This window comes from Clupea harengus, chromosome 17 (assembly GCF_900700415.2).
Source record: "Clupea harengus chromosome 17, Ch_v2.0.2, whole genome shotgun sequence".
In the NCBI taxonomy this organism is placed as follows: Eukaryota; Metazoa; Chordata; class Actinopteri; order Clupeiformes; family Clupeidae; genus Clupea; species Clupea harengus.
The window spans coordinates 13,019,675-13,043,445 of NC_045168.1; the positions used below are offsets into that span (position 1 = coordinate 13,019,675).

Here is a 23,771-nt window from a genome sequence, read left to right on the forward strand (position 1 = left end):
ACAAATAAATCTTTCTAATAATGTATACAATAAGCTCTCTACTTTCTCCTTTCTAACCAGAACAAAGGTTACACTGACTCCAGAACAACGGTTAAAAAGATGTTTGACCATCCATCCATCTATTCACCCATGCATCTATTCATTCATTCATCCATCCATCCATCCATCCATCCATCTGTCCATCTATTCATCCATCCATCAATCCATCCATCCATCCGTCCATCTATTCACCCATCCATCCATCCATCCATCCATCCATCCATCGTCCATCTATTCACCCATCCATCCATCTATTCACCCATCCATCCATCCATCCATCGGTCCATCTATTCATCCGTCCATCCATCTATTCACCCATCCATCCATCTATTCACCCATCCATCCATCCATCCATCGGTCCATCTATTCATCCGTCCATCCATCTATTCACCCATCCATCCATCCATCCATCGGTCCATCTATTCATCCGTCCATCCATCTATTCACCCATCCATCCATCCATCCATCGTCCATCTATTCATCCGTCCATCCATCTATTCACCCATCCATCCATTTATTCACCCATCCATCCATCGGTCCATCTATTCACCCATCCATCCACCCATCTATTCACCCATTCATCCATCCATCTTTTCACCCATCCAGCCACCCATCCATCCATCCATTCATCCATCCATCTATTCACCCATCCATCCATCAGTCCCTCCATCAGTACCTGAGTGCCAGCAGCTGGTCTTTCTCCTCATACATGCCCAGTCTGTGCTGGACCTTGTGCAGCAGATCGGTCCCGTGGAAGCCACTGCCGCGGCCGTCGAAGCGGAGCACGAGCGCGCCGAAGCTGCTGACCAGCGCGGTGGTCCAGTCCACCTGGAAGCGCTCCGACACAACCTGCCCGCCCGGCGTCCCGTCACTGCGGAACGAGAGAGAGATAAACCAGGAAGAGTGAGGAGCAGGTGGAGGAAAGGAGAGCTTCGACACCACCTGCCCGCCCGGTGTCCCGTCACTGCGGAACGAGAGGGAGAAACCAGGGAGTTGAGGAGCAGGTGGAGCGCGAGGGCGTCCGGAGCACCACCTGTCAGTGCATCCCTCCCGGCTGCGCGGGGGTACAGTGTGCTGTGTGGGGTACAGTGTGCTGTGTGGGGGTACAGTGTGCTGTGTGGGGGTACAGTGTGTGGGGGTACAGTGTGCTGTGTAGGGGTACAGTGTGCTGTGTGGGGGTACAGTGTGTGGGGGTACAGTGTGCTGTGTGGGAGTACAGTGTGTGGGGGTACAGTGTGCTGTGTGGGGGTACAGTGTGGGGGTACAGTGTGCTGTGTGGGGGTACAGTGTGCTGTGTGGGGGTACAGTGTGCTGTGTGGGGGTACAGTGTGTGGGGGTACAGTGTGCTGTGTGGGAGTACAGTGTGTGGGGGTACAGTGTGCTGTGTGGGGGTACAGTGTGGGGGTACAGTGTGCTGTGTGGGGGTACAGTGTGCTGTGTGGGGGTACAGTGTGCTGTGTGGGGGTACAGTGTGTGGGGGTACAGTGTGCTGTGTGGGAGTACAGTGTGTGGGGGTACAGTGTGCTGTGTGGGGGTACAGTGTGCTGTGTGGGGGTACAGTGTGGGGGTACAGTGTGCTGTGTGGGGGTGCAGTGTGCTGTGTGGGGGTACAGTGTGGGGGTACAGTGTGCTGTGTGGGGGTACAGTGTGCTGTGTGGGGGTACAGTGTGTGCAATGGCACTGCTCATGAGCCTCCAGAGAGGAGGCTGAGGTGGGCTTGTGTCGCCGAGCAATATGCACTAGTGCAGAAGAGAACGGAGATAGGTGGTTGTGCATCAAATCAAATACAGGAAGTGGCGCTATGTCTATCTCTCTCCCTGTGTACTTTACACACGTACACACGCATGCAGGCACTCACACACACACACACACACACACACACACACACACACACACACACAAACACAGGCACGCACGCACGCACACACACACACACACACACACACAAACACACGCACGCACGCACGCAAACACACAAACACATACACACACACACACACACACACCGCCCTCTTCTGTTTCTCTCTGCTTTTCTCCCCCTCCACCCTACAGGGGTGTAGTGTGCGATGGCACGATAGCAGATAAGAGCGGCCGGGTTAATTAAGGCGAGGAGGAGGAGGAGGAGGAGGGGGATATCAGACTCATTTTCATCTGCAGCCTAATGACAACTCAGAGGTGTGATCCCTGTCTCTGGGCTAGATTAATGCCTCTGATTAAGTCCTGCGTCTGGGTGTGATTATCGCCCTTGATGAGCTGAGTGCTGCTGCAGTGGAAAGAGCTGGGGAGCGCAGGAACAACAGTTTGCAAAGAAGACAAAGGAGGCAAATCATACAGGACAGTCAGACAGCTAAAATTCACAGATAGACTTTTTCTCTGTGTGTGTGTGTGTGTGTGTGTGTGTGTGTGTGTGTGTGTGTGTGTGTGTGTGTGTGCCTGTGTATATGAGAGAGAGAGAGAGAGAGAGATAGGGGAGAGAGAAAGGCTGACATTATTATTTCATATACTTACACAAACAGGAGCAGTGGGTAATGCCCTGTTATGGAAAAGCCAGCAGGTTTGACAATCTGCATGGTCAGAGCTGAAAACAGAAGAACAAGCACCAAATGACTGATCCAGTCCCCCACACATAGTCCACCACACACAGTCCCCCACACATAGTCCACCACACACAGTCCACCACACATTGCCCACCATGTCTGTGTCTTTCACATGTTTGTAAGGCAGAAGCAGGTGATAATTGCCTGTAAACAGTAAAACCATACAAAGTCATGAAGATTTTTGAAGCTGTCTGTACTTTTTGTGTTTTTAGTTTCTACAATCTGGGCTCTACGGATAGTTCACTTTTGGTGTTGGGTTTATGTGTTACTTTCCATCTTTAAACTTGCTTCATACCTTTTCAAACGTTAACTTTAAAAAAAAAGGGCGAAAACACGACTCCTGCCTTAAAGTGTAGTTGGTATTCAATCTGTCATGTTGTCATAGAGAGGAAGAGCTTAAAATTCGTTGAGTACGTACTGTAGCCTTCGATCTCCACGTCCATGTACTCCACCTTGGGGATCTGCATGGAGTCCAACTTGTCCCGCAGTTCCTGGTTCGTTTCAAGATCGTACACCTCTGTGAAGGACAACATCAATGAATCATTTTCCTGAACAACAGATCTGCCTGAATCACACTTGTACCCAATCAATGCAGTAGCAGAGTGCTACTGTAGGTTCTTCATGAGTAATAGACAAAGAGAGGAGGCTCTTCGGTCTGAATGTCAGTGGAAAAAAGACACACACACACACACACACACACACACACACACACACACACACACACACACACACACACACACACACACACACACACACACACACACACACACACACACACACACACACACACACACACACACACACACACACACACACACAAACTTTTCTTCTTGGTAAATAGCACTTTCTTTACCAGCTATTCGGTCATTTCTGAGCACAGGAAAAAAAGGAGTCTGTCAAAGGCTCAAGGGATCTGTCACACGTGTGACACTCGAAAGGGCAGAGTTCTTCACTCTCAGGGAAGTGATGGTGAAGGTCCACTCTAAACAAGACTGCTGAGTGGAGTACTGCCATTGTGTTACAGTGAGGGGAAAGCTCTCTGAGGGCCACATGAACAGCCTGACAAAGGGAAAGGGCCAGGCACAGCTGTGGCAACAGACAACAACAGCAAGATACGAATCCCAGTAACGACCAGACATCCTTGAGTAGCAGGGACAGAGATAGAGATGTTTATGTCACGACTAGTGCAACAGAGCAGCGTGAGTAACCACAAAGGATCTCTATTTAGATGCCATTAACTACACCCACAGAATATCAATGTATGGCAATGGCACAGTATATAGATCTCTCTCTTTCTCTCTCAATGAATGTGTATGTCTATATACTGTAAACACAGGTGTTTGTGCCTCTCCTCAGTGTTTGTTGTGTGTGTATGTTTCCTCTCAGCTATCACTCAGACCATGATAAAAAAACAATTAACAGGCCCTTCCTGCATTCTCATGCCATGCTGTGCCACTGCATTTTAGGATGTGTGTGTGTGTGAGAGAGAGAGAGAGAGAGAGAGAGATAAAGGGAGAGAGATAGAGAGAGGGATATATATATATATATATATATATAGAGAGAGAGAGAGAGAGAGAGAGTGGGATATATATATACGTATATATAGAGGGAGAGAGGGAGATATACATATATATATATATATACAGTATATATATAGAGAGAGAGGGAGATATACATATATATATATATAGAGAGAGAGAGAGAGGGAGAGAGCTAAGAACCCACAGACTGCTCTGCTGTGAATGGCCTGAGAATGCTTGCCTTGTCTCTGCCTTCAGTGCACTGCCTAGGATGATTCTGAGAAACTGTCGCTCAGCTGAGAAAGTTCCAGAATGTCTCCTCCCTTCATCCTTGCTGAGAAAATAGGAGGAGTATGGCAGACAGACAGGAAAAAGGCAAAGAAACTAAACAACTCCCTCCTCATCTTCACGTGTCACTACGGTCAGAGATGAGGGACCTGGAACTTCATTATGACTGACAGTTAAGTGTCTCGCTAGGCACCTCCTGCTGGTTTACATGAGGTTGCGCACGGGTAAGTGAATTACTACAAGCACTGGGGGAGATCACCTTCTCCCTGCATGCAGAGCGCATTCTAGAATAATCTAATCAAGCTGGAGTGCTCTCGGAAAGAGCGGCAGTGAGTCCAATGTCCATAGGCATGCTCAGTGTGAGGTGATGTAGGTAGATAGATAGATAGATAGATAGATAGATAGATAGATAGATACTTTATTTATCCCGAGGGAAATTTAGGGAGGGGAAATGTATGCTAGGCTCTGCAGCATTGAGCGTTAGCGGTTCTGTATAAAATATGAAGGGTTTGGTGTTTTGTTAGCTTGTTTTGTTTGCTAATGTTTTTTAATGGTTTGCACACACCCGCAGTCTGCAACGATATGCTCTCACCCACAACCATAAGAAAAACAGAAACAAACAAACAAACCAATAAATAAATGAAGAAAGAAAGAAAGAAAATGAAAGAAAAAAGTGGGTGTAAGACTTACTCTTTTTATCCAGGGTGCTGTACACTCTTACAGATGGAACCCCAGGACCTTGAAATAAATACAAACATACACACATGCACGCACACAAACACACAAACAAACAGAAAGATTAAAAGATAAGCATTAACTTCTTTGGGACTTATCATTTGTGTTAAAGTGGCAATCTTACTCATTAATTTTACTTTGGGGTAAAATACTGCAAAGTACCAGACCTAAAATACATATATTCACTAGAGTTTCACACTCTCCAAAACCAAGGTCAAAACAAGTCTACTGTGGCCAATACTTCCATTGCCTTGTTCTGTACCTGCTTGCCTCCTAAAGTTTAAAGGTTTGAGTCTACAGTAGTTTATGGGAGCAAGGAGATGGTTTCCTTTTTTCAGCACAAAATCTTTACACTGTAGTCGGCCTTGGTACCTGGAGTTTTGTAAATGCCCAATGGTCTTTCAATGTAATAAAGAAATATATAAACATATATAACAAATATCCATATCTTTTTGTTTATTTACTCATAAAGACCACGGCTATTGAGAAGAAGACTTGTGGCACAAAAGCAGCCACAATGCTGGTGCAGTCATCCGAAGGCTATTTCAGGCTCATTCAATTAATATACACACACACACACACACACACACACACACACACACACACACACACACACACACACACACACACACACACACACACACACACACACACACACACACACACACACACACACACACACACACACACACACACACACATTATCACACACACAATCCTCTTTCTCTCTCTCACTCTGTCTCTCTCTCTCTCTCCCTCTTTATCTCCAGGGCTCTGCCTCTTAGCGGATCCGCTGCTATAGAGATGGAGGCAGGCTCTCAGGACTGGGATAATTAAATGATCGATGCACTTAGCAGAATGGGAACATAGCGGCAAACAATGACGTGGCGGCTCCTTTGAGAGGTGGGCCAGCCTGGTGCATTGTCAGACGCCTGAATCATATCAGGGCCACATCAGACAAACTGCCAGTGACAGCGGGGAGATTGGAGACTGAAAGGCACATGGGGGGGCGACGGGGCCCCGTCGGAGTGCTGATAGCATCGGGGATGGTGGGAGTTAAGATCGGGTCGCCTGCATCACACACACCTTCACTTTAATGTGTTTGGGAGGAGGTCAACACAGCGCACAACCGCAGCACATGTATGGAGTGGCTCAGGTTCATGTATATGTGTAGAAATGACTCTCCAGTGAGGCACAGGGAGGTCAAACTGAAGGAATATATGTTGAGAGAGAGAGAGAGACAGACAGACAGACATAAAGGAAGACAGACAGACAGACAGAAAGAGAACTGCAGATTCTGAATGATGGATGTTACCATGGCAGTGGAGCAGGAAGTAGCTGGTATTGTGACTGAAGGTGGCGCTGACGTAGCCACAGCTGTCATTGAAGTCACAGGAGACGCAGCGCCTGTTGAACGTGCCCACGATGTCCGCACTGGGGAGAACAGAACCTTGGTCACTGCAAGACTCACACTTTCAACGCCTGTAGGACACTTACCCTTCGAACCCTTCATATTTAAATCTCACTTTAGTTTTCTATTGTCTGTTATGTTGACCATGTGTGTCTGGCCATCTGAATATACTGTATATATTTCTTTATTTCATTTTTGTTTTCTATGTGTAATTGTCCTTTTTTGGGTTCTCTGTTCTTAGATTACAAAAGCAGCTTTGTGATTGTGTTAGGTGCTAAGTTAAATAAATGACCACCCTCAATGTAATAAAGCATCTAATATAAGTACCCAAACTTGAAACATTTGATGTGACCTTGGTATTATTGGCAATGGAATGTTGGGCAGCAGGAAATGTACTTCAATGGCTCATTAAATTTCAAGGCAGTGCTTTTTGAGCGGAACAGGGTGTATTTGCGCGCCGTGTTAATGCTCCCGGCCTTGTACTTTACCTGTAGAGATGTCTCCTCTTGGGGTCGTCCTCCGTGCTCAGAAAGTATCTGTTGGAAATTGGAAGCAGATGAACTTGGACTGCTTGTCTGAACACACAGCGTATCAAGCGTCTTTGGCGAGCTCCCTTTAGTAATTAATACATGAGCGAGCGCTTGGGACTACGTGTCTGAAAGCCGAAAGTGAGAGGAATAAAGCTAGTCTAGCTTCTGAGGAAAGGGTTAGCATTAAAACAAACAGTAAGACCTGTAAGACCTCACAAATAAATCGGAGCAACTAAACACTCAGACGATAACTAATACAAGCTCTTTCTCCAACATTGAGAAAGTGGGATTATAGAGAGAAGTTTGTAAGAAACACAGTGATTCAGGAACGATACATCTCTGAATGGATTTAAACAACCCGGGAGCCTTCTCGTTAGATATATGTCTAAAAAACAAGTAAAGGGGTGAGGTTTCTGCTACACAGTGAAAGTAGGACACATTTGTCAGTGAGGCAGCTTCAAACAAAGGCTTTCCCTACAAGCCATAATCTCTATTGCCTGAGATTTCTGAGACTTCAGTACTATTCAAGTTGAACCACTCACTCACTCTACTGAGGGAAGTATAAGCCAGTGTTTGACCTGATTACTCTGTCTATCTAGTTGGTATTAATTAGGAATGTCAATGGGTACTCTACATAGCGGTAACGATTGTAGTTGTGCTACGGGAATAGGTTAGAGATGGGATATTAGGATGGTGTTTAGTCAGAAGCAGATAGGGGTTGTGCTACGGGAACAGGTTAGAGATGGGATATTAGGATGGTGTTTAGTCAGAAGCAGATAGGGGTTGTGCTACGGGAACAGGTTAGAGATGGGATATTAGGATGGTGTTTAGTCAGAAGCAGATAGGGGTTGTGCTAAGGTAACAGGTTAGAGATGGGATATTAGGATGGTGTTTAGGCAGAGGTAGATAGGTGTTGTGTGCTCACATCTGCTGGGTGTCTTCACTGAAGGCCAGCACCTGTGTCACGTCCCACTTCCCAGATGTGACCGTCTGCAGGGTGTCTGTGCTGGTGTTGGCCTGGGGGGGATTAGCATGGGAGAAATAGACATGAACAAAACCATGGGTTAGGCATCATTTGTGATGAAAGACTAAATTGTTAACAATTAAGGTGTGTGTGTGTGTGTGTGTGTGTGTGTGTGTGTGTGTGTGTGTGTGTGCAGGGCTGTAGTGGTAAAATTAGAGGTGGGTAAACTATGAATTTTGTGAGCAGACAGACCTCGACGCGAAGCAACACAACACAAAACGTCGCGACTCTGTAAGGCTGTCCTGGCTATATTCCATTATGTTATCAGTTAAAGTCATATTAAATCAATGACAGTGAATAAATGTGTTTGTAGTTTATTCAATTTCAAGAAAACAGTAAAGAAAAGTATGTGTAGGCCTCACAACAATGAAGGGGGTGGAGGGGGAGGGGTGGAGGGGGAGGGGTGTGTGTGTGTGTGTGTGTGTGTGTGTCTGGTCCCTCACCTGTGAGATGGACATGGAGATGTGGAAGAAGCGTCCGCTGGTGTGTGTGTGTGTGTGTGTGTGTGTGTGTGTCTGGTCCTATGTGTCACCTGTGAGATGGACATGGAGATGTGGAAGAAGCGTCCGCTGGTGTGTGTGTGTGTGTGTGTGTGTGTGTGTCTGGTCCTATGTGTCACCTGTGAGATGGACATGGAGATGTGGAAGAAGCGTCCGCTGGTGTGTGTGTGTGTGTGTGTGTGTGTGTGTGTGTGTGTGTGTGTGTGTCTGTCTGTGTGTCTGGTCCCTCACCTGTGAGATGGACATGGAGATGTGTAAGAAGCGTCCGCTGGTGTGTGTGTGTGTGTGTGTGTGTGTGTGTGTGTGTGTGTGTGTGTGTCTGGTCCTATGTCTCACCTGTGAGATGGACATGTGGAAGAAGCGTCTGCTGGTGTGTGTGTGTGTGTGTGTGTGTGTGTGTCTGGTCCTATGTCTCACCTGTGAGATGGACATGTGGAAGAAGCGTCTGCTGGTGTGTGTGTGTGTGTGTGTGTGTGTGTGTGTGTGTGTCTGGTCCTATGTCTCACCTGTGAGATGGACATGGAGATGTGAAAGAAGCGTCCGCTGCCCCCCAGAGGAAGAGCTCTGATGAAGAACAGCTTGAGGCCGTCCCTGGAGAAGACGGGAGCCTCATTCTGGCGTGGGTGAGGAAAAAGAGAAAAAGACAGCAGCCATCACTCCATTTCTCCTCTCCTCTCCTTTGTCCTCTCCCTCCAACGTCTGCCCGCCATCCCTTCATTAATCTGAATCCCTGAATCTAATCTCCAGAAAAATACCTCCTTGCTTTATCACCTGCTGGATGGAACCTCAATAATTAATCAGGTCGGAATTACACAAGCTGATAAAAGTAGCTGATGCACTTGGTGATGTGCAGAGATACATCAGGGAGAAGTGCCTTCTCTTTAGTGGCTGTTTTATCCAAAGTGACTCTCTATCCAACATAGTAATGGGAGGTACTTATCTCGGTTGGCGTTAATGGTGGTTTGAATCACTGATGTTTTCACTGTTATGTTCTAAGAATCGAGGTTTCACAACACCCACCAGTAATCAAGTGATAGCAAGATGTCATTGTCACAATGCAAGGCATAATGCACACTGGTCTTCCTTGAGAGGAAGGGCCTGATCTTGCCTGAATGTGATTGTATTGGATGTTGCCATTTTTACCGCAGTGGGGAAATGATCACACGTGCACTATCCAATTCTGGCAACATTAAGTATTACATTTTAGATTTACGTTTTACAGCATGCCAGCAGTGCTGGTGTCTTCCTAATGTTACACATGAATGCTCTTTTGACGAAGCCAGACAGTTTTATGCATAACTAATCTAGCCTGTCTTCATACGTATGTACCATTCAGGGTAACCATTCTTAACATTTGAAGCTTAATCCAAACAACATATAGCTTTGGACATATGGAAAATAAGCATACAAATAATACAAATATGTTAATAACAATGAACTGTAATCCCACATCTTTAATCTGTATGAATTATTAGAAAAGACATTTCAACAGGACAGCAATATTTCCAGCTCTGTATCAAAGATAATCAAAGCTAATTAGAGACTGTGAACAGCGTTATCAGATGAGTACCTGCCCGTCTCTCACCTGTCTGTGAAGCCATCCCACACTCTCATCCTCGTGTTTCTGCAAAAAAAATCACACAAAAAATGTTCCGTATGGCAGTAAATTGCTTTCTCTTTAGATCATCAGTAACTCTGGTAACCTGACACCAAGGTTAACTTTTCCCCACTAAAGTGTAAATTAGATTCTGACTCTAATGGCAAGTCGGCTTTGAAAGCATATATTACAGGCAGGGAAGAAGATAACAAGATGAAGAAGTACGAAGGTGACCACCTTCTAAATGTGAGTGACTCAGAGAGTAGGGGCAAGGCTGCCTGTATTCTACCTGAGATGAGCTATAACTGTAATACAGAGATATAACAGTATTTTGACAGCGTGTGTGTGCGTGTAGGCGTGCGCGTGTGTGTGTAGGCGTGCGCGTGTGTGTGTGGGCGTGCGCGTGTGTGTGGGTGTGTGCGCGTGTGTGTGTGTGTGCGTGTGTGTGCTGTAATGGCAGCGCGGACTCACACACCTTAGAGCACACACCCGTGGTGGCCTCACACAGAGTGAGGATGGAGATGTTCTGGGCTCGGTTCAGCCAGTTCACCGCCAGCTTGGTGCTGGTGGCCCACTTCACCATAGTAATGTAGTACTCCCTACACCCACACAGATGTGCATCCACACGCCACCACCAGGCACAAACACATCATGGTAAACACCAAATCATCAAAGCATCACACATCATTTACATTCAAACAACTTTCATGTCACCTAAGTAAGTAATTGCTTCAGTCAGTAACAACCTTTAGCATGTCTTGTTCCTCTAGACCTTTCAGACATGAACTCTCATCGAATTAGTCAGAATGCTAAGAGGGGTTTATGTAACATGTGCGGCTAATCACATATAATGACATTAGCTTAGCCTCCCCTCTGCTCTCCACAAAGGCCAATGCTAATTAAAGTTAACGTTTTAAGCTGTGGGATGTATAACCTTTTATGTACTCTGGGACACTGACCACGGTAGCACCTAATGTGAAAATGTGTCCGTTAGCATTAATAGTCTGAAATTGGCATTATTGGTCTGAAGTTAGCATGAATGGTCTGAAGTTAGCATTAATGGTCTGAAGTTAGCATTAATGAAGTTAGCATTAATGGTCTGAAGTTAGCATACCCTATCCTCTGGTCCTCTGGCCTCCGCATCTCTATAGTGTGTAGGGGTCCGTTGAGGTTCACCACGTACAAGTAGATGACAGGATTCTCCTCACCAGCCTTCATGGGGGGTGCGTAAAGTAGAAAAAGACAAGCACTCTCACTGATCACTGATTAAGCACTGGTTTATGGACAAATCCTTGAATATTTTACCACAGCAGAGTACAGCAGAGTACAGCAATCTTATGTATCCATCAGGAGAAATATGAATGAGAAAAAAACACTGTGCATGTGTTTGTGTGTGAGTGTGTGTGTCATTGTGTAACAGACAGGATGCTGATTTATCATCGGTCCTAAACAAGATTCCCTTGGCGCCCCTCTCCTCCAGTACCTTGGGGTAGTGGTACTCTCTGCCCGTAGGGTACAGGGAGCCTGTGAACATTGGCAGCTCCATCTTGGGCACCAGTGTGTCATTGATGGTGGCATAAGCCAGCCGCGCTCCATCAGGGGACCACCAGTGGGCGATGTGGGACTGGAAGATCTCCTCTGTGGAAGAGGGGGAGAAAAAAGAGAGAGAAAAAAAAATGTGGGACATTAGTTTAACCTAAATGTAACACAATTCTCCTATAATATCTATGTTTTTTAATGTCAGTTTAAGTCTATTTAGGTCTACACAGGGACATTTAGATTTCTTGTTCCTTCTATTCCTTATCCTTTGTAAGACTGCTTTACAACGCTTATACAAACGCCTTATTTGTCATGTCAATAAAGCACATTACATTGAGTTGAATTTAATTGAAAAAAAAATATACAGAAATGTTACTGCAATTATTGAGAGAGAGAGGCAGGGAGAAGGGAAGAGAGAGAGAGAGAGAGAGAGAGAGAGAGAGAGAGATGTATGGTATGGCAGTTATTACGAGAGAAAGCAAGAGAGAGAGAGAGGGAGGGAGAGGGAGGGAGGAAGGAGAGGCAGAGAGAGAGAGGGAGGGAGAGAGAGAGAGAGAGAGAGAGAGAGAGAGAGGGAGGGAGGGAGAGAGAGAGAGAGAGGGAGTGAGGGAGAGAGAGAAAGAGGGGCTATCAGGCTTCTCATCTGATGTGGGTTTATGAGGCTGTTAAAGCTCCTTTCCTAATACCACTGGCAGGTGAGTTATAATGCTGGATTGATGATGCTGCTGTGAATTTATGAGCACGATTAGTGCCAGAGGGCAAACGAGCATGAAGAAATGGAAGAACATGCACACGTACACACATACACACACACACACACACACACACACGCACGCACGCACGCACGCACGCACGCACGCACGCACGCACGCACGCACGCACGCACGCACGCACGCACGCACACGCACACACACTATCAGAGAGGTAAAGGGACAAATACACACATGCTCTCTCTCTCTCTCTCTCTCTCTCTCTCTGTACCACACACACACACACACACACACACACACCCACATATACTGCCACAGCAGTACCACAGCTCTTGGGCCACCTGTTTCCATATATATATATACAGTGCAGACCACACATCACAGCAGCACTATTATAATCTCAGTGGAGCAGTGGAGCATGGGGCAGGAATACAACGAGGGGGAGTCATTTATGGGCAGGTGGAGGTGCGCCCAAGTGGAGGTGGAGGAAATAAGACTCACGCACATACACATCTCTCTCTCTCTCTCTCACACACACACAAACACACACACACATACACACACACACACACACACACACACACACACACACGCGCGTACACACACACTCTCTGTCTCTCTCTCTCTCTCTCTCTCTCTCTCTCTCAAACACACACACACACACACAGACTCTCTGTCTCTCTCTCACACACACACACACACAAGCACACACATTCTTAAGCACACACTCCATTGTCTTCATGTTCAAGCAGCATATTCAATTCTCCATCTGGGGAAATATGGATGATACCAAAGGTGAATTTATAGAGATACTGCCAGGATGACTGTAATTAGATAGAATCCCATGTAAGGTGTGTGTGTGTGTGTGTGTGTGTGTGTGTGTGTGTGTGTCTGAGAAGATGTGTTTTAAGTGTGAATGGCTATTTTTCAGGGAATTATCGAGGTTGGCTGTGTCTTTAAACTTGCCTGGAGTGGTGTCAAAAAGGCATTGTAATACTGCAGCTCTGAGTAACAGACATAACATGTACTTGCAGTGTGTGAGTGTGTGAGAAATAGCACACAGCCTCCCTTGAAGAGAACACCCCTGGGTTTCTGAGGTAGCAGGTGAGAAACAGCGTGAGTTTAAATGCGCTGGGCCTTTGTGCATTACTAACGTCAAGTTGTCTCACATCTAAGATAATACGAGGGGCATGAGTAGAGTACAAGTATGGATTTCAAAAAGACTAACTCTATATCTCTATTACACAAACACACACACACACACCCTGCTTAATTTATAACAAAGTGTACATAGCCTTGGCCAGATCTCTGTGAGGCTGCATGCTCTGGGGTGGAGAGACACGCTTGACTGCCCGAGCGAGTCTGAAGCTAGGGAGGAGCCAATAACAGGACCAATAACAGGACCCCCCCCCCCACACACACACACACACACACACACACACACCGCCACTCCACTCCACCGCGGCTCAACCCGAGTGCCTCAGAACACAGTGGAACACACACACACACACACACACACACACACACACACACACACACACACACACAATGCAGCTCCAGCAAACACGCTGCTCCCCCAGATGCTAGTTCCTAATTAGAGTATGGATGCCGGCAGTTCCCCTCTCCTCTCACTGATTCTAGTCCTCCCCCCTCCCTGATTCTAGTCCTCCCCCCTCCCTGATTCTGGCTGTCCGTGTCGGGCTGTCTCCTCATTAGAACATGCTAAATTATAGGGATTAGTTTACAAGCTAATGGGATAAGTTTGCTTCACTTGCAAATACTTTCCCCAACTTCATGACCCATTCCATGCACGTTTTTAAGTCTTTAGTTTATTTCTTCTCCCCCCTTGCTTCTTTTATTCCTGCAGCTCTTTATCTGTCTTAGTATTTCTTAATTTAATTTAAATTCACTTCGATTCAGCAAACTTAACTGGCCGGATAAAAGAAACGGCATGGCGGTGCATGCTATGACCGCCGCATAAAGTGAGAGAATGAGCAAGAATGAAGTGAAAAAACAAGACATTTCCCGTTCCAAGAAAAGTGTGTTATCTTGAATGATTACGTTTCTAGACTAAAACATTTGTTGTATCTCTTATTCTGAGTGAAAAGAACTATAGTTTGTGGACTTGTGGACTTGTGGCTGTACACTGATAGGGTGTGAGGCAGTACCTGTGAGTTACGTTCTGTGACTTTGAGACCTGTCTAGTGTCATTTTGTGCTAATCATTTGTATTTTGTTGTAAATGTATACATAAGCAACAACATGAGCCTCACTGTACTTGGCATTTATTTACAAAGTTTGAAAAAAAGCATGTCTATATAAAATGTAGGATTATATTGAAGGCAAGAATATGTTTGAATACTAAATGTAGAGTAAATGCTATAAGTAGCAAAAGGTTGAATGATTTGACAGCTTCAACAGGTAAACAATGACCATTTGAATTCTATAAATGTTATGTAAGGGTTTAAAGACAAAATTAATTTTGAAAATATACCAAACCATGTGAGAAGAAGATATGAAATGTTGTAACTTGTTGTAGTGAGATCTTATGGCTGATTGTTTGAGGAAATAGTTTGGGTAAATAGCATCTACCGTATATGCCATTATGAATGAGCCTACACAATGTCATCAAGATTGGCAATTCACACAGGCATGTATTAGCAGCTGAATTTTGATTGGCCATTGGTGGCCATTTTGTTGAAGCCAAATGGAACATGAGCAAATGCAACCAAGTGTAAGCCAACTTAAAGCCAACTTAAAGCTGAAGCGGTTCTTGAGATATTTAAATGTGTCAGCCGCAGCTGGGGAGCCTACGGACGAAATGTTACAAAAATGTGGCGTGCATCCAAAGAGTGTGGTAGTGATGCAGGGAGTCAAATTTGTGAGGTTCGAAGCTTTACATCACAAGATATTGGCTCAGGAAGAGCTAGATGTTGGAACATTATTCAGTGGGCGGTGATGACATATAATGACCTAGGGAAATGCACCTCCTAGAGGCCAGTTTGCCATAGAAATGTGATAATTTTTTGAGTTTTTTTGGCAAACGGAGTTATTGCCCAGAAAGTGCTTTGACCCCATGGGGCGCTAGCATGAAGGTGTCAGCTACAGACACAAACTGTCTATTCCGTATCAGCCACGGGGGCTACAAGCCTACCACGTTTCATGTGGATTTTCTATGATATCGCCGACCACAAATTTGTGGGAAAAAGCGGGAAAAAAACCTTGACAAACACTGTATGACTGCCTGCCTGCGGGCATAATTACAATGCCAAAATAAAAGATTTAACCACACAGAAATCATTCAATCACTCAAAATACTATTCAGCTTTTCCCTCTTCCATTTCCAATTAGCATCTCTTCACCATGGGCTCTTCATAAGATCTACAGGGTGAACCATGGCAGTTTCTGGCCCTTGCTGGCTCACATGGGGGGGCCTGGTCCAATCACGAGCAGCTGAGGCAGGAGGGCTGGGTTTGGGATGCTCCGCTGAGTGCTAGCAATGAGTTGCGGCTCAGGGCGCTGCAGGCTGCCCGGTGGAACTCGGTGACCCTGTGGATGTGACTGCATGTGGTGATATTAATGGTCTGCATGCCAGCTCTGACTCGGAGATGAGTGGTCACACACTCTGTCTCGTTATTTGGTTCGTAGCTTTTGCCTAGTTTTGATGATGTCTCCTCAAGACAGACACTCACACAATCAGTTGAAAAGCTTTTCACTTTTTAACTTTTTAGAGTTGGTTCACATAACCTCTAATTATGTCTCTCTGTCTATCTATCTCTCTCTCTCTCTCTGTCTTACCCACACTTACACACACGCTCATTAAAGAAAGAACATATTTCAGTACTATCGATTTCAGAACTGTCGATTCTAGTGGATGTGTAAAAAATGTATCATGTTCCATATGTACATGAACTTTTAACCCAATATCATATCTAACCCATGTTGATGTGCAAGAACCTATATTCAATTCTTTTGGAGTCGAACAGCAACACTTATCTGCTTAGGAAATGCTTGGCTGCCACAAGTCTTGTTTAAAAAGTAGATTATCAGCAGAAACAAAGCTCTCATAAGGAGTGTCCAACACTTACTGATGCAGCGAAACAAGAATGAATGTGCTAATAATGTTTTTAACCAGAGTGCCTTTGGCAGTTAGTGAAGCCCATGACGATTTCATTGAACGATTCATTTCTAAATGAACTCTGCATATAACATGCCGCAGAGTGAAAAATACACACGAACACACACACACACACACACACACACACACAGTAGCTAAAATGAACTCCCTGATCAGATCTCTATAATGTTGTTCAGACTCTTTGATTAGATTCATCAGGGAAATAAGAAACTTCTAACAAACCATTAGCAACTTAATTAGCTGGACTCCTTCAAGTTGCTGCAGAAAATTCAATGAGGCACAATACAGGCGAGTCAAAGGGAATGAGTTTGCAGCTGCTTGCTTATTCATGAGGTGGCCTTTTCTCACGTCTCGGACTCAACTTTCCGGTTCCGTCGGGATCTGAAGCATGGACCAGTTCCAGAATGTTCTGCTGATAAGAACTCTCCACTGATGATGTAATTAAAACTGTGTGCAAAAAGTGTTTGGAGAAAGTGTTCACATGTAAATGAATGCCACTCATTTTCTCTTTATGGTTGTTCCAGTCCTTACGCTACCGATGCTATGCTACCATAGGCTACACTAACTTGTTTTCTTTGAGGATGTAGTCCAATAAGTAATCAGTTTTGTGCAGAACGACGTCTGAATACGTGACTGTGACGGTGACGGTGACGGTGACTTATTCATGTAAGATAGTTCTGGTAGATTGACATTGACATGTGGTGGTGTTGTCAGACTGTCACCTGGCGGCACAAATGTATCACAGGTGGCCGTGTGTGCACTGAATCAATCATAAGAGGAGATTGTAAAGTGTCCCTCTCTCTCTCTCTCTCTCTGGTTGGAACTGATAACGGAGACATCATGACCCGGCACACTGGTTCTGGGGAGGGTTGTGGGAGGTCCCCCTCCAGATTCCGGAGCCTGTCAAATGGGTCACATGCCAGGCCAGAGAGTCAGGCTACAGAGGAGGACGGCGGTGGGGTCAGAGGGTCTAGCGGGGGGGGGGCAGAGGGGCTAACCGGGGGGGCAGAGGGTCTAGCAGAGCTGTGGAAACGTGTGTGGTAGCTACCAGCTGCCTGTGCTGTGCTCAGGCAGGGGTTTGGAATGGGCCTGTGTCGCTCCCGCACTACAGGACAGCCCATAATGAAGCCACTACCCGCCGACTAGCCGGCGCTGTTGCCGGGCGACACGCAGACTCAGCTTATCGACAGCTCAGTGGTGCAGTGATGATTTTGGAAGCACACGGCAAAAAATGACACAGACTTTAATGGGAGTCTGTGTGTGTGTTTCTATGGTGGTGCACAGCTGTCTGCACTACAGAAACGAGTGAGTGTGTGTGTGTGGCAGGTTTCTCGTTTTAAATGTGTGTGCCAGTGAGTGAGAGGGAGAGGGAGAGAGACAGATAGAGAGATAGAGAGAAAGAGAGATAGAGAGAGAGAGAGCAAGAGCGAGATAGAGAGAGAGAGAGCAAGAGCGAGATAGAGAGAGAAAGAGCGAGAGAGATAGAGAGCAACAGAGGTAATTTATATGCCACTGTGTCTTTTCATGACCGCATGCACATAATATAGTAAAGGCCTTTCTCTCTCTCCCTGTGAGCCTCTAATTGCCCAGGTGATCTGACAAAGAGCCATCATTCCCTTCCTCCTCTATATTGCTGCTAGGTGCCAGGCCTGAATAATTCAGCTCACCCCTGGCTTCTCTTATTCATAAACCCCCTCGCCCGCCAGCCCAGACAGTGCAGAGCACACACTAATGAGGCCGGGATGTGTGGGGAGAAAACACACACACACACACACACACACACACACACACACACACACACACACACACACACACACACACACACACACACACACACACACACACACACACACACACAGACAAGCAAGCCACGTGCCGGCAAATGGGTGCACAGGTGAGAGGATTTAACAGTTGTGGTGCAGAAAAAGATGTGTGTTTTTTGTGAACTGGTAAAACGTTAAGGAGGGGGACAGGGGAGCGGCAGGGGAACTAACAGGTGGAGAGAGTTTGGTGCAGTTCCCATCATGGCCAACAGGGGACAGCAGAGTTCCTATGAGAGTCGTCTCTCTCTTTCTTCCTCCAATGTACAACAGAAAACATTTTATATGGCAGCAGCGCATAATGGCATCAGCATTTGAAAATCAAGAACATTGCCTACTTTTTGCTTTGTAACGTGGTTCTACCTCTTACAACTCTTCGAATGCACCCATGTTTTTATTTTCCTCCATAAATTATGAGTGTCATCTTCAAGTCTGGAATATTCTTTGGACCTGACAGCAGGGCCCTCTGTTTACAGTGCAATCAGGCCAATCACAAATATGCCCCTAATGCCATGTGGCAACCTTACACGTCAGTGTTGATGGGTTGTCCATTATTTACATTCACTATCCATTTCTCACTGTCTTGATCTGATATATCTGTATACGAATACAAAATAAATAATAAACAGAAGACTCTCAAGACAGAATAAATAATAATTGTTGAATCTGTCATGAAATCAGTGCAAAGTGAAATTAAAAGAGGGGAGGCTTCATTTGGAGAGCAACCCCTCTGGGCTTTCGGTTGCACAGTGCCATTATTTCTCTTGAATTAAACATGATTAAAAGGTGATTAAAAAAATGTCTCGTTCGACATAAATCATAAATGTGGAGGTTTTAATCAATATCATCCTGGCAGATTATTAAGCATTCTTCATGAGAAATTGGAGACACCGCACAACTGAAATGCCTGCTCTGTCAGGCCTATGGGACAGGGGGGAAAAATGAGGAGCTGTAAAATAATCATATCACCCCCTCCCATCGCTTGCTTTTAAAAGGCAGGCTCTTTACTCTGCATCTGAGAAAAATCCATTTGTTTTCATGGCTTTACCTTTATGTCTGCAAGATGAAGCTACACATACGTACACGTGGAACAGGTGTGTGTCTGAGCGTGTCTGTCTAACTGGGTCTCTGCCTGGGTGTGTATGGTGTAAAATGTTTCTATGTGACTGTGAGTTGGTTTGTATGTGTATGTATATATATGAGGGTCGGAATCTATGTATGTGTGTGACACTGTGTGTGTGTGTGTGTGTGTGTCCATTTGTGTGTTTGTTCTTGTGTCTGTGTGTCTGTGTGTGTGTGGATGACTGTCTAGTAGCACGCATGTCAATGTGGTGTGTGCATAAGAGTTGTTGTTTGTGGCTGAGGAGAGCCGGTATCTATTTCCATACATTAACCTTCAGCACAACTCTTCCCGGCTCTCACTCAGGGCTTTGGTGCTCGGCGGGAGCCTGAGTGCCCAAAACACACACGCCGGCATTTACACACACACACGCCACCAAACACACACGCCGGCAAACACACACGCCGGCAATTAATGCAGAGCCACCTGCTGCTGACTCACACTCCACCAGCCTCTCAGCCTCACACAGAGGCCAAATGGAGTCACACTCTCTCTCTCTCTCTCTCTCTCACACACACACACACACACACACACACACACACACACACACACACACACACACACACACACACACACACACACACACACACACACACACACACACACACACACACACAGAGAGAAACAGACACTCTCTCCTACACATACTTTCTGATGAGCACTGAAAAGCTTCTGCACAATAAGACAGTCATAAAGACTGTCTGCCACAGAAGCACGTCACATGGTTTTGAGATTGATGTGAACCTGAGGGGGCTGACAACAGAAAGTGTTGCATTTGCAGAGACGTGTGAATCTGCATAAAACTCGTGAAGCACCGGCTTTAAGCCACTAAGCCTCAAATACGGCAAAACTGTTCTTAACAGATGATGTGCCATGACTAGCTTCACTAGAACTACTATTCAAGAGCAGTGTGAAACAGCTACGTGTGAATTTAAGTCAAAAGTATCACCCCATATGACAGCTCTGACACAAACTAATTCAAATTATGTTTAACATACTGACGTATGACGTGGCTTTATAACACTTACAACATGTGCTTGGAACAAAAATTATAGCACTACAAAATGATACATGCAATCCCAACCAGAATCCAGAAGCCAGAATCAAACTGTTAGTCAATGCACAAGTACAGACTCTTTTGGGTTCCAGGACACTCTATAGTCTGAGGCTTTTGCTCAGCTTGTGACTTAGAGGCAGCTTGCTGAATAGTCTGCCTGTGCTTCTGGGCTGGCCTCTCTGCTGACCTTAATCACCATAAACAACACTTCCTCTGGTTGTGTGTGTCACCTCTCCTCTCCAAACACAGACAGTCGACTGTCAGCGACGGCAAGTCCAAACATCCAACATCTGTCTGAAGCTCTCCCATCAGCAGATCAAGGAGAGGGGAGGGGAGGAGAGGAGAGGAGAGGAGAGGAGAGGAGAGGAGAGGGGAGGAGAGAGAGAAGAGGAGAGGAGAGGAGAGGAGAGGAGAGGAGAGGAGAGAGAGGAGAGGGAGGCAATCTGTCCATGTGTGGAGAGGAAGGTCAGGCGCAGGCTCGTCTTCGCTTCTTCAAAGATTTATCTCTTATCTCTTTTAATAAGTCATAGGAGTAAATTACCTGTGTGCCGCCACCAAAGACAGAGTCAAGGGTCAGACGCAGTAAGGGTCAAGGGTCAAGGGTCAAGGGTCAGTAATATCTGCCTGAATTAAAGTTTAACTGCCAGAGGCGCGCCTGGGGGCCTGCTTCACAGAATGCTAACCGGAACAGCACAGCACTGAATGAAGGAGCTCTAAGGAGTTTTGGTCTATAACTAGAGAGTTAACTATCTAAGAGGCGTTCAAAAGACAAACAACATACAAGCTGGCACTAATAAAAGCTTGCTAGCATGCTAACTGGTTACATTTTCATGTACTGTCCCACAGAACTATATGCTAGTGAGAACAGCAGGTGTTTATCTGCCCTTCAAATGACAATATGGCATCAAAATGAATTTAAAAATGGCAAAATGAATTGTGCATAGAAACATTTGTAAAAAGAAAGTGCAGATATGTGAGGAGGACATGTGACGTCCTATTTTGGCCAATCACAAACCATCACCGCCCAAGTCTGATTTATCTATCCTTTATTCCTTTATCTCTCCTGTTGCTCCAGTGCTCAGCTAAACAGACTTTCTCTCACCTGTCCGGTTCTGCAGTTTGTTTCCAGAATAATTCTTAGCAAAAGACGCCATGTAAAGGATAACATTTCAATGTAATTAACATTGAATGCCATAGTGACACGGGCTATATTGATCTTGACAAAAACATTAGCTTGTCATGGAATTTAACTGAGCAAAATATTTTCTTTATTTCTACAGGCTCCAAATCACATAGGGCCTACCTTCATTTACAATAAAAGAGTCAGTTTGAAGGCATGTGGCCAGGGTATTTTAAAAAGGGTCTTACAAGCACCAATTATGTGTCAACAAATTCAATTGTTTTGAACAACAGAAGAAGCACTACGGTTTACTCCTTGTAAAAGCGTGAACACTGCCCCGAACCCCGCGGCGATATAGCCGTCCTTGTACAATGTAATCTCGTCTCGACGCAGTCAGTTTAAAGGGATTGCTCGACAATGTTATTGAATGGTTTTAAGCCAGCCTTTCACTAATTTCACTTTCCCGCTCGCTTGGAAGCGTGTCCTTTTCTGGGCAACAGTGTGCAACAGCCCCTGCTGTTTCCGCCGGCTGTTTTCGCTGTCAAAATAGCGCCTCTTGTGTCTATGTGTGACTGAGTACCAGCTCTGTGCGTGCGTGTGTGTGTGTGTGTGTGTGTGTGTGTGTGGTTCTTCATTGTTGTTGAAGAAGTAGGGCACATAGGGCAGCATGCATGAGTCATAAGATATAATTGGCTGGTTATAGTTGCCTCTGTACCGTGTGTATGTTCACTGTAAACAACTGTGAGTGCACAGTAAATAAAGAACAGGTAAACATATTCACAGACACAAGGCTTTCATTGTGCTTTCAAGGTACTCAGGTATTAAAGAAGTGTGTGTGTACACACACACACCCACCACGTCCCCACCTCCAGTGTCTTTGTCTCTCATCAGCTTTCCTGCGATGCCCTACATACACCGAAGAGAGTGTCTGTCCATGCCCTGCCCATGTGGCCTATGACCTGCAGAGGAACATCTTGGGTTCTCTCTTTTCATCATGGATGTGTTCTTCTCTCGGAACCCAACTCCACTGTTATAGAGCGGCTTACTTCTCTCGGAACCCAACTCCACTCTTATAGAGCAGCTTACTTGATGAAACAGATCTGCTCACCAGCGTTTGTGTACCTCTCACTTCGACATGATGTCATGTGACACTTTGGTATCAGATCCAAAATTCATATTCCTCATCAAGATATGATGTTATAACCCCTTTTCTTCTGAAAAGAAAAACTAAATTTGAGTACACTAACACTTCAGAACATTACTTTCCCCACTGTGAATGATTTATCACCTGGCTACGTTTGTGTCCCCTGCACTAAATGCAGTACTGTTTCCACAGTGGCTGTGGAGCTCCATGAGGATTTGTTTACATCTCAGATCCTGCACAGGGGCCTTTGCGGATCGGCCGCAATCCAATTTCACAATCAGTTTACTCATGTGAAGACAGTTGTCATAAATTGAGCCCCATCTGCACCTCACCGCACTGCTTGGCTCGGCGTCGGCATGGTGCTCCGGTGCGCCCTTCTCCCGCCGGGAGAGGCCAACTGCCAATGAGCCGGCAGCCGACCTCAAATAGTGCGGTAATCACGGCGTCGCAGAAATGAATTCATTAACTCCGTAATGCGCACGGCGTCGCCAGATACAGAGGCACTCAGGTGCACCCAGGTGAGCTTTCAACATTTGTGTCGACACACACTCACACACACACACACACACACACACAGAGAGGCAGACACACACAAACACACACACACACACACACACACATACACAATTTCTCTCTCTCCTTCTCTCTCACATACACACACAGATGCACAACCACACAAACACTCTCACTCACACACACACACAAAAGAGACAAACCTGACATCTGCATCACTACACCAAGCAGCCTGTCACACAGAATAAACTCTTGTTCAGCTCGTTTACAGAACAAGTGTTTGGTCTGGAGCGGCAGGCCCTGGTGTGTGGGGGTGGGGTTCCTTCCCTTCCAGCAGCTTCAGCTTCAGCTCAGCAAAGAGTGCAGCATG

General features: G+C 45.7%; 1 protein-coding gene across 1 annotated transcript in view; it reads right to left on the reverse strand.

The window, feature by feature from the left end:
• Window positions 1-23,771, reverse strand: part of dpp6a (dipeptidyl-peptidase 6a) — a 221,606-nt gene that overhangs the window by 5,430 nt on the left and 192,405 nt on the right. The window contains 12 exon segments of the mRNA XM_031583767.2: window positions 716-910; window positions 2,548-2,617; window positions 3,055-3,153; window positions 5,135-5,182; window positions 6,495-6,613; window positions 7,079-7,126; window positions 8,046-8,137; window positions 9,151-9,258; window positions 10,230-10,268; window positions 10,717-10,840; window positions 11,356-11,453; window positions 11,725-11,879. Coding sequence (XP_031439627.1) covers window positions 716-910; window positions 2,548-2,617; window positions 3,055-3,153; window positions 5,135-5,182; window positions 6,495-6,613; window positions 7,079-7,126; window positions 8,046-8,137; window positions 9,151-9,258; window positions 10,230-10,268; window positions 10,717-10,840; window positions 11,356-11,453; window positions 11,725-11,879 — 1,195 coding nt within the window.